The sequence below is a fragment of the Mauremys reevesii genome, linkage group 3 (assembly GCF_016161935.1).
Source record: "Mauremys reevesii isolate NIE-2019 linkage group 3, ASM1616193v1, whole genome shotgun sequence".
Classification (NCBI taxonomy): domain Eukaryota; kingdom Metazoa; phylum Chordata; order Testudines; family Geoemydidae; genus Mauremys; species Mauremys reevesii.
Genome location: NC_052625.1, coordinates 154,907,048 through 154,919,156, shown reverse-complemented (window position 1 = coordinate 154,919,156; position 12,109 = coordinate 154,907,048). Strand labels below are relative to the sequence as shown.

General features: G+C 40.3%; 1 protein-coding gene across 1 annotated transcript in view; it reads left to right on the top strand.

Annotated features, from left to right (window-relative positions):
* COL19A1 (collagen type XIX alpha 1 chain) overlaps positions 1–12,109 on the top strand; it is a 332,172-nt gene that overhangs the window by 248,097 nt on the left and 71,966 nt on the right. The window contains exons 22-28 of the mRNA XM_039532738.1: positions 1,989–2,024; positions 2,121–2,174; positions 5,833–5,886; positions 8,470–8,523; positions 10,015–10,104; positions 10,414–10,458; positions 10,549–10,626. Of these exons, the coding sequence (XP_039388672.1) occupies positions 1,989–2,024; positions 2,121–2,174; positions 5,833–5,886; positions 8,470–8,523; positions 10,015–10,104; positions 10,414–10,458; positions 10,549–10,626 (411 nt within the window). The remainder of the gene's footprint in view (positions 1–1,988; positions 2,025–2,120; positions 2,175–5,832; positions 5,887–8,469; positions 8,524–10,014; positions 10,105–10,413; positions 10,459–10,548; positions 10,627–12,109) is intronic.

Sequence of the window (12,109 nt, the reverse complement as noted above, 5' to 3'; positions counted from 1 at the left end):
TGCCCTGCCCCAACCTATGCAGCAAGCAACAAGGCCACTCAGAAGACTGAAGACTCCAACAGAGGGAAGTGGCACAGGTTTCAAGGGTGAGTCCTGTGTACTATGAACTGCAGTATCCAGTGGGTTGAGGAAAACTGCTAAATCTAGATGTTGCCCAGTCTAATAGGGTTGAGAGTTTAGTCTGAGTGCTTATATTTTCTTTTCTTTTGGTAACCACTCTGACTCTTTGCCTATCACTTATAATCACTTAAAATCTATCTTTTGTAGTCAATACATTTGTTTAACTGTTTATCTTTACCGGTGAATTTGCCCAGAGTGTTTGGTAAATCTGCTCAGTTTTACAAAGGCAGGTGTATATCCACATTCCATTGATGAAGTAGTGAACCAATTAATACATTTGTACTGCTCATCTTGAGCAGTGCAAGATGGTATATTCCTGAGGTACCGTGCTGGGAGCTGGGGGGATTTGGCTGGTGCCTTTCTCTGTGTGATTCATGAGTGGCTCTAGGAGTATTCATGCCATCTAGCTGGGTGTGGGGCTGCACATGTGGTTGTGCTGAGTGATAACAGCGCCTGCAGGAGTTTGCTGCTTGTCACTTCCAAGGCATTGTGAGAGACAGCCCAGGCTGGAGAGTTAAGGGGGTCTTAACCCCCAGGCTTCACCTGGGGATCCTGTCACATTTACATTCTCTAATTTTTTTGGTACATTTTAATAGGTTTCATGCCAAATATTCTGAAACTTGACTATAAAAATGGCATCATGGGGTTCCATGTTTATTGCCTCTCGATTATTGACATATCAAATTCACTCAGTTTACAAGTAAAAAGTCGGCATTTTCAACTGCCTGCTCTTCCAACTCAGAGAGAGGCTTTGGCAAAAAGGAACCTTTCCCTTTCTTGTACATCTGCATGAGGGCAGCTAGAATCTCAGTGCTTGCAGTCCTTGGGCTAAATCTGTCCTTGGCCTCTCTCTGATTTCTTCTGTGAAGCTATTTCTGGGATGAATTTTTGGAACTTTAAATACAAGGTGCAGAGTCACCACAGAGTAGGCTTTGGCACTGTAGATCCCAAAGAAAGGTCTGGCTGATCTGAGATGGAAGTAGCTGAGTCTAAACATCTCAACAGCGGCCTTATTCTGCTCTTACTGAAGTCAATAAGATATTGGCTGTAGAGATTAAAGGTAGCAAGATCAAGCATACTATCCCTCAGAGTTCTAACTATTACACTAGCAAATGCACTAGTCATCTTAGTGAGAAACTGCAGCTATTTCATTAACTCTGCAATTAACACTGAACATCAAGCATGCTACATAAAATATGTTACCGCCTTTATTAAAAACCCATTCATCTCTTTGGGAAGCTCTTAAAAACTTTTATTTGCAGGCAATTCTTCTCATAGCCATATTTTTACATGTCACTTTTTTATTACTAAAGATGTTTTCAAGGAATCAGAATCCTTATTCTTTAAGATTACATCTACAGCTGCTTTGTATTTCTTACAGTAAATCATAATCCTCTCTTTATGATATGACAAATGTTAGTCACATTGCTTAATGCACTGCAGGAAGAGGCTCATATACTATGGTGATGAATGCTGTATAAGAACCTATGTGGAATAGGATATACTGTAAAAATGAGTAGCTTTGGAAAGGCATATATCCCATCACAAACAGGTTAATGACTTTAAGTGAGGGAAAAGCACCAGGAACAGAGAGTTCTTAAGCAAATATTTTGTTTCCATGCAAATATCCTTAGGAATAAAACATGAGACGAGAAATCACCATACCTGAAACTGCAAATAGAATTTTTCAGAAGACAATCCTTTTCAAAGTTTTCCATCGACAACTCTTTAAAGAATAACCAGATTTTCATTATTTGCTAAATTGTGTTAACTAAATTAATATGACAACATTTCTGTGTGTAGTAACTTCAACACAGTCAATCTTAGTCTAAATTTCAACTTATTGTGATCATATCTGTTATTTTCAGGGGGAAATTGGAATGAAAGGATCACAAGGAATTAAGGTATTTTTCTGATTGGTATACAAAATATCTATTTTGTACACAGCTGTCTCTTGTAGATATAACATTAAATTATTTGAGAAAAATTATGCTTTTTAGGGTGAAACAGGAGATCGTGGTCCTCCTGGACTCACTGGAAATCCAGGACCAGAGGTATTTAAAACTATTTATTATAAAATTGAAAGTAGCGTGTAGTGGCTTCTTATTATGCCGTTGGGTGTTATTTCGTTCACTTTATATAGCACAGGCCAATTTTTTTTAGTGTGTGTACTTGAGTTGCATTCCCAAAGTTCTTGTGTACATACAAGCTGGGGTTATACATGCATACATCCCTGAATAACATGTGTATTCAAAAGTCTGAATGCACTTTTGGGGAATTACATTTTTTGAAATATGTCCTCCATAACCAAAAAGAGGCTATTCTGATGCTAATATTTGTGCAGACGTGTCAATTTTATTCTGTGTAGGGAGCTAAATTACAAATTAATTATGGTTAGGTGCAGGTGATACAATATATGCTACCCACAATATATAGCAGGGTTGATGTCAGTTGGAGACTTACACAAGATTGAAGGCAGAATATAGCTGTTTTACATTTAGTTAGTAATATTGTGGTTGATTTCAGCCTCACTCACTAGGGAAAAATGATGCAAGGAACTTTTAGGACCACTACTATTTCTATCCTTTGGCTATTTATGTGTGCAATTACACATTTTGTATTGTGGATATCACCAATACAGACTAATGAGTGAGTCCTCATCTGTCAGCCAACCAGGTGGTAGCCAGAGTGGATGCAACACTATCAGTCTCAATTCCTCCCCTTTACAAAGTGCAGGCAGACTTCTCTAGTTGTTCTCTTTCCTCTCTAGAAATAGCTTGTGCTTCTTAGCTGAGGAACCATCTCTCCTCCTGGCCTCAGCTGAGCTCTGTAATTGCATAGAATAGTAGGTACAATGGAGTCTTCCTCTCAGAGCCAAAATACCTCTCCTGTGCCTTTCCTCTGCAGCCTTTGGCAATGGGCCCATTCTGTCCATCCTTCCCACCTCACTTAAGAACCATGAAGACTGCTCATGCAGCACACCATGCTCAAGCCCAATCAGGGACAGAAGTGGTTCTGAATCCGGTGCCATCCCCAGCTTTAGACACTCAGGAAGAAACCATAACCTGAATGAACAGGGCCTTTTCTGTTTCCTGCCTCTTCTGATTCTACACCCACCCTGCCCCAAAAGGTCTTTTCAGACTCTACAATGTGGACTCTGGTTGCTCCACTCAAACATGGATTTAGTCATAAGTTCCCAGTCTAAGAACTTAGACCTAACTCTGGAGTCCAGTGTGTTCCTTCATGAGCCCCTGGGATGAAGCTATGAAAATAATCTTTTAAACTGAGAACATCCAAATCACTATCACTTTCTATGCCCCTTGCACCTCCTGTGGCTCATGGAGACCCAGGGGATCAATGCTGTTGACTCCAAGTTGCCCTTCCTGGTACACAGGAACCTCTAACATTGCCCTATCAAATATTCTCAATGTGGCTCAAGATTCTGTTCACTTGCAGTCCAATCTGGTCCTGAGGTGAGGATATCTTCAAATTTTGTCTCCTGGCCCTTAATCTTTAAGTGTCCCCATATGATTGGGAATTTAGTGGATTCTGCATTGAAGAAGGTTTTGGAGAAAACAACCTTCCTCTCCACCCCTGCTTCACAGCTAGGGAAACACAAAGCCTCATCTTTCTCCTTTTCCTCAGGGAGGAATAGGCCCAGCTTCTTGTGGGGAAATCTTCAGTGACATAGAAACCTAAGAACAAACCTCAGCATTCCTTTCACAAGAAGGAATCTAGAGCCAAAGCTTTGTCCAGAGAAAAACCACTGGAGCCATTTCTAACTATTCCTGTCCCTCAAATCAGATAGATTCTGTGTTCCTTCATTCCTGAAACAGGATTGCCTCAAACTCTTGGGTTATAAATCCTTAAATCCTCTCCTGCCTCCGATCTTCAGTCACATTTCTCCTTCTCTATTCTGCCCCAGAATCCTCAGAATGGGGATATGTTCTGTAAACTGTTGGTTACTTCCACTTGGTAGAGGCCATATACCTGGCTTCCTTTGGTCTGACATCAGCCCCCAGGACCTTACCAAAACAGTGGTCACCATCTCAGCTGCCTTTAGAAAGATCTGCATGATTCCTCACCTGGCTGGCTGATCTGGGTTTCACTGATGTAGGAAACCTCTGCAGCAACCCAAGGACACGGTTCAGTCTATTTATCCTAGGTACTTAAATGCTCTCATTGCCATAGTATAGGAGTGCCCCACATTTTTTATGTATTTATCCTCTCAAAACTATAAAATAGGGAAATACTTTTAACTCCATTTTACAGATGGGAAACTGAAGCACAGAGAGGCAAGCTGATTTGCCCAAGATCACACAGGAAGTCTATTGCAGAACAGGGACTTGAACCCAGGTCTCCTGATTAGTGGCTATTGCCCTAATAGCTAAAACCCCTTTCCTCTCACCCTTCTTCAGTGACCTTGGACAGGTGATATAATTAAGAAAAGAAACTCTCCAATTCCTTCCCAGATGCATATGCATCTTGTAGAAGTTATAACCATGACAAACAGATAGAGCATTCCTTCCTTCAACAGAATCCTAAAGCAAGAAGCCTTGATTCATTTTTTTTCCAGTTCAATGGCTTAGGGTCCATCCAGTCACACATGGCCTTGTTGGAGTCCTAAAGTCCCATGGGCAGTATTCTTTTTTCAACCTTTTCAGCAGCAGCTGTTATCCTCTTCCTGTGGACACACTGGGCCAGATCCTCAGCTGGTATAAAATGTCATAGCTCCATTGACTTCAACAGTGCTACAATGATTTACACAATTGACGATCTGGCCCATAAAGCAGACCCCCTATGTGGACATGTTTTGAGAAATTAGCTCATTAATATGGAAACTTCTAATATAGTTCATTGGGAAGCATAACAATGCAAATCCTATTAGGGCAGTGGAGAATGAACTAGCAGTAACTTTTGTGTAACACTGACAGACCATAGTCTTCGACGGGCGAGATCAAACCTGGGACCTTTGGAGCTTAGTGCATGAGCCTCTACTGCGTGAGCTAAAAGCCATAGTGCTGTTAGCTAAGACTGGAGCAGACTCATTAATCTCTAAGTGGTCTTGGTGCCCTTAGAGGGGACTGAGCACCACACCCAGGAGGTGTGTGGGTTACAGTTGCTCTCTAATCCAGGTAGAAAATAATTCTTAGCAGCTCTTTTGTTTATGTCAGGGGTGGCCAACCTGTGGCTCTGGAGTCACATGCAGCTCTTCAGAAGCTAATATGTGGCTCCTTGTATAGGCACCGACTCCAGGGCTGGAGCTACAGGCTCCAACTTTCCAATTGGCCAGAGGGTGCTCACTGCTCAACCCCTGGCTGTGCCACAGGCCCTGCCCCCACTCCACCCCTTCCTGTCCCCTCCCCGATTCTGCCGTGCCCTTGCTCCTCGCCCCTTTCCTCCACAGCCTCCTGCACACCACAAAACAGCTGATCAGGAAGTGCAGGGAGGGAGGGAGAGGTGCTGATCAGCGGGGCTGCTGGTGGGTGGGAGGCGCTGGGGTTGGGGGAGCTGATCACAGACTGCTGACATATTACTGTGGCTCTTTGGCAATGTACATTCATAAATTCTGGCTCCTTCTCAGACTCAGGTTGGCCACCCCTGGTTTATGTCCTTATAGTGGATAAAGTGCTTTATTCTTTATTCAGTATAAAATAATTGCAAATATATTGATTTTTAACTCAAATTAATATATATACACACACACTGTAGGGACTGCAAGGTCCTCCAGGACCCATTGGACCCAGAGGACATCCAGGAGAAGTCGTAAGTATTGTGTAATTTTCTACAGTCAGTAAAATCTGTTCAGGTGAGATATTAGACAAACAGTGCCAGGTGGTCTTTTTATGGGGGGTGATTTAATAGTTAGCCCACGGGATTTGAAAATGCAAATTACAACTCTGAGTGTTTGGGGTTGTGCAAAACCTCTGAGTGTCTTTCTTTTGTCATCTACCAAGTGGGGATTTTAATACTAATTTCTGTAACACACAAGTGCCCAGATCACCCCCTACTATAGAAATATACACCAAAGGTGAAAAATCCCACTATAATCCCCTTACAGAGCTTGTCTGAGATCATTACAATGAGTTGGAAAGATCAGTGTGATAAGATATAAGATTGGGGAAGTTGGGAAGGGAAGAAAAATTCAAGGCCTTATAAATAAATGGCCTCACTTTTACAATCTGTGTTTTTTAAATCTATAATTTGTCATTATCAACAAACTTTCAGTAATAGTGGATAATATGAATCTAAGCATGCAGACTTATTTATTACCTTAGCACTCTAGGTCAGTGGTATAAGTAAGGACCAAATTAATCCCTTGTATAACTACATTGAAGCTATATTTCGATTCTGTTATTGTTGGCCACGCAAAATATGTGCAGGTGTATGCAAATGGGCATTTTGAGTACAAAATACACAGCTGTGTGCAAAACAAGTGACTGTGAACACAAGTAGTTGGTTGTGTATGCAATAATTTATTTGGCACCTGAATTTAGTTACTAACATTTAATTTATACATGCCCAATTTAGGTACCTATTTTTAAAATTTTGGTTTGTAAGGTACATTCATCTACAGTGTCTTTGACTAAGTGGCATATTAAAACATGTAATTTCAAGACTGAACTCTCCAGTCCCAAAAATTGTTTGTGAGCTGTACTGCAAATTTCTTGGGGCCGGGACTGCATTGTCCTTTATCTATTGTACAGCACCAAGCACACTTGTGTGCAACGTGTATAGCCATAGTCTCTATTTTTGCCTAGGCTTTGATTTGGAACAGTAGAGTTGGGAGAGAGGACTGTCATGAAGCTAGTTCTGACTCCCAGATTTTCTGCCCAATGCATGGGGAGGTGGGTGCTGCTTTAATCTTGTTCCCCGAGAAACTATTCACCAGCTGTGATTAACTCACTCTGGACTTTTTTCCTCCTTGCCTCTGACATGGCTTGTACACCAGAGTCTGCAAGGGAAGATCACTTATCTACACAGGGGAATCCCCAGCAAGGCAGCTAGGGCCAGATTGAATCCCCTTTGTGTCACTCTAAACAGGGATGAAGCAGAGCAGAAAATCTGGCTCATAGTTAACATGTCTAAACTCCTATGTACTTTTGTAATGATTTTCCATTTGTGAAACTAATGAACATCTTTCGCTCATCTACAGTCAGGATTTTTTTATATCCTTTTGAAATGAATGATGTATGAAATGTATGAAACAAACAGTTTGTCTGCATTTAGGGCAGAATACAGTCAAGCAAGGAGAACACAGCCAATTGAATGCTTCCTACTGACATGAACATTCCATTCATTCTTTACATGCAAGTGCTAACAAGATTAAATGTTTCCCAGTGCAAAGAAAGTTCAAGTGATATGCCTTTCAAGATCTTCTTGACAAAGATAATTACTTTTCATTTGAATTTGCATATCATAGTTGGGCATGAATACTAGACATTCTTGCCTTTGAGTAGATCTACCATTTGCTGTGGAACTTACCTAAGGTTCATGATGGACAAGCATACATTACTTCATGGAATAAATGTAATGTAATGTATTAAGGCAGATGACAACTCTATACTTCCTTTTGGAACAAATGTAGATCACACTTTTCTATAAAGTAAATGAAAATCTTGTGGGGTTAGAGAGTGAACTTGAGTTTAAGCTATTTATGCATGCTTAGGTAATTTTAAATTTATTTTATTATTCTTTCATGTCTCTGCATCTCTAGTTGCTTGTATTATTAGGAGGGAAAGGACAAATATGAAAATCAAAATTTTGATGTGGAAGCAGACATCTGGAGGAGGGACAGAATGCCATTATTTTGCTGAGATTTTTAATTGTTGTCTTTTGACTATTTAAAACTGACATTTAAAAAAAAGGAGATTTGGAGTTAATCAAATGTACAATATTAAAATTTGAGGCTTTAAGAGTAAAGAAAATATCAAGCAAGTGGTGCCCAACACCATGCACATCATATCCCAGTAGCTGCAGGCAAACTAATCCTTTAAATCTAGTCATTTTACTTGCTACCATCTTCCTTTAAACACTGTCAGTTTTCAGGACTTTGGTTTATTTTGAATTTTTTTTCCAGAAATCTCTAAATTGAAATTTTTCAGGAAGGTACTGCCCAGAAGGGTATAGAAGGCAATTTTTGGTTAGTAATTATTCATTTAAACAAAATAACATATGCATACCCCTAAAGAAGTTCTCACTTGCATGAATAAGAGGATCTTAGCTGGGCCTATAATGTATGGTAACTACTCCAGATTAAGTGCCTTTTTCACCTTTAATCTCAGATACCATACTGACCTGAAAGATGCTGTAATCAATGTAAAATGTTGGTTTTTTTAAATTAACTAGGGTTTACCAGGAGAGCCTGGGATACCAGGAAAACCAGGAATTAAAGGAGAAAAGGTATGCACTAAAATTTGATCAATTAAATTTATGATTTAGAAAATATTAGTCAAATATTATAATCTTGAAGGAGTCTTCCATCCTTCCACATTCATCTATCTAGGAACTTTAAGAATAAATAAAAAACATGCCTCTTGCCTGAAGAGTTTACCTTTTAATGTGTCAATCCAATTTCAATTTAATAATTGAAAGAATCCCATTGATTTAAAGGGGGGTGGGATTAGGCCTGCAGTTGGACATACCAGTACTACAGAACAGGAAGGGTTAATTGTGTGTGTGTGTGTTTGTGTACCTTCATGTACAGGGAGAAAGGGAGAATTATATGGGAAGGATGTGAATTCTGAGATAAGTTATTGCATTTATACATCTTGGGGTTTGTGTTTTAAAGAAAGCCAATGAAGTACATTAATAGTTTGAGGGTGCAAGCTGTTGAGAAGGCATGAATAGAGGTCAGCATTGGGGCATAGACCTAAGAAGCTAGTCTTGTGGAACAGGAAGAAACATAAGGTTGCACAACACACATGATCTGGGAGGATATTTGAGGTGGAAAGGGTAGCATGAGAAAAGGCACAAAGTCACTTGTGGAAGAAGGAGTTGGGCTAGCCAGGGATGTGCTGTGTTCGTAGAGTGTAGAGTTAAAGTGAGAAAGATAAGGGAGATGTAGGCAGGAGTACAACTGAGCAGAGCCTTTAAGGTGAGAAGAGGAAATGTCAGTAATTGAGATGAGAGATTGACTAAGGCACGAACCCAGATTTTTGCAATAGGGATAGAGAGGAGGGGATGGACTGTGGAGATGTTACAGAGGAATAACTGGCAGGATTAAGAGGCAGTCTGGGTATTAGAGGATGAAGGAGAAAGAAGTATAGATGTGATACCAGCATTGAAAGCCTGAGTAACTGGGAAAATAGCGGAGTTATTAACTAGATTAGATGGACTCTTGGTCTTTTCTGCTATAGCAAATCCCATGTTCCTATGTTTTATTTTGTTTTTTTACCTTGCATACTTATCTGTGTAACATTTTTTTTAGGGCAAATATATATTTTGTTAAGAAGTTAAAAGCTGTAGATGTGTTATCTAAACATATGTAACAGATTGCAATACATGTCAGTACTTCCAAACACCCTGTCATAAAACTCACTACCCTGTAGAATAGGTGTTGGCCTATCTGATTTACAGTGAAAAATCTCTGCTAGCAGTATAGCAAACACCTGCTTTAGTGTGTAGAGCCTGACTGGCATTGCAAATAATGTTAAAAAGTTGCTTTTGTTTTTTATAAAACTGGAGTCATGTGTTTGATTATCAAATAAGCTGATGTAAGTACAATGGTACATTCTGAAATAGGGCTGTTTAAAATGTTTACCAATACCTAGAGATAACAGGTAACAGAAATCTACCATGTAAAAAAGTCATGATAACCAAGACCTACCTTAATGTTAATTTTCTGAAAGAAAACACTAACATTTCAATTAGTGGTTTATATCTATTCCACAGGGTGATTCTGGTGGAATTACAGGGCCTCCTGGACATCCAGGTCCAAAAGGTGAGACAGGACCCCCTGGGCCAAGTCTGCCTGGGAAACCAGTAAGTACTTACTACAAGGGCTTTCATTGCTTGTTTCCATGTAGCACTTCTAGCACTACTGAAAATGATTTGTATAGCAATACTAGTATAATTTTGAAAACAAAGTGTATGTTATACCTGTAAAGCAAGTGCATAAACAATACAGTCTAAAATCTCTTGTTAATGCAAGTGTCTTTTCAATGATTTTATAGACTGTGGCACTAATAATCAAGATGTAGACAGATCATTTTTATTTACAAATGCTGACTACCTCTGACAATAAAATTCAATGAGACTCTGTAATTTTAAGGTAGAAATATTGTTTTTTAGGGTCTGGCTGGCACTCCTGGAACCCCAGGTCCACGAGGGCCTAAGGTATACAAAAATTATCACAGTTCCTATTTCTAAGAGATACACTAATTTCTGCTATTAAAGATGAAACAGAAAGTTTTGTAACCTTATCAGGGTGAAAGAGGAATGCCTGGCGTACAAGGGTCCCCTGGAGAGATGGGGCCACTCGGAATAGGAATTCAAGGACCCCCTGTAAGTATAGCAAACAGTATATGAGAGTTTTATTTTAGTTATTACTGAGAAATCTATGTAATGATCAGGTTCATATAACATGTTTCAGATTAGATATTCCTGATATGAGTTCCCTGCTGCACTGTGATTCCTGACCCAACACCTCTTCTCCTTTCACAGAGCGGAAAATGATATTACTGTCTAGGTCTTGCTGTTAGTCCCCCTAGAACTTCACTTATAAGTGGAGGATGGGAGAGTTGCAAGAGCCTGTGCTCCGTGCCCTCCCACATTAATTGCACATTGCTCTGGGACATCTTAAAGCTGAAGGTTATTTTTCTGGCTGACAGCTCTTTTGAATCTGTCTGCCCCTTCTGGTTCCAGCATTGGCACATGAGAAGAGACACTAAGCCCCGTAAAGCATCCCTCGCTGTCAGTCAGTCACTCAATAACAACAGTCCCCTTCTCTGTGTCATCCCCCATGCCCTGTACAGTGGGTGGGGCAGAGGCAGGTACTCTGCCTCGGGAAGGAAAAGGTGAGGCTGGGCAGCTGGGCAGCAGCTCCAGGGCTTCAGTGTTAGGATGCCTGAATTACTAGAATTGGAGTACTGTGGGTGAATTGTGGGTGCAGAGTCTCTAGCCAGAGCTGCACAACTCAGCACAAGCTTCACACCCATCAAGCAACAACGTCCAGATGTGGCCAATTTCCACCTGTATATTTTAAACATGAAATGAGCAAAGGACACTATATCTGGAGTAATCAGAATAAATAGCTCCAGTAGTAAGGTCTTTTACATCATTCTTGCTATCAGCAGCACACTGTTCAAAATGCTATTTCATTCTTGCCTCTTAACACTGCAACTTTATTGCACTTATTACTTCAGCATCCAGTCCATTTCTGGAAGTATCAGTGGTTACAGGAACTTCTTCAGATATTCCCACAAAGTAAATAGAACATATTTTTGAAAAGTAAGACATTGAAAAATATCAGTGTTTTTTCTTTAGAATGTAGCTAGCTCCACAAATTATAAACTTCATTACAACAACCTATACTATTTTCTCTCAGATTTCACTGCTAATTTAAAACGTTAAGGGCCCTAGAGTTTTCCATGGTTGCAATACCAAGTACAAGTCCTTTGCCAAGCCTGTGTAAAGAGGTGTTGTTCAGAGGCAATCTGTAATAGTGTGGACTGGAAGATAGATTTCTCCCTCAAGGGAAACTCAGGGCTGCAGTGGATTACATGGGGTTGCTACCCATATTCACCAGGTGAGGGATTTTTCCTTCTGCATTTACATAGTCACATGTCCACTCAAACATCCTCATTATTGTGTAAGCCCCAATAGAGCACAGCTCTATGGTGATCAGGACCCCAGTGTGCTCCCCAGAATTTGCCCCTCCAAAAGCCCTGGAACCGTCTGCAACTTGGGAAATTGGGAAAATATTTGGCCTTAAAAGGACTGAGTTTCAGAGAATGCCAGCAGTTGTTCCATAATCCAAGTGATAATC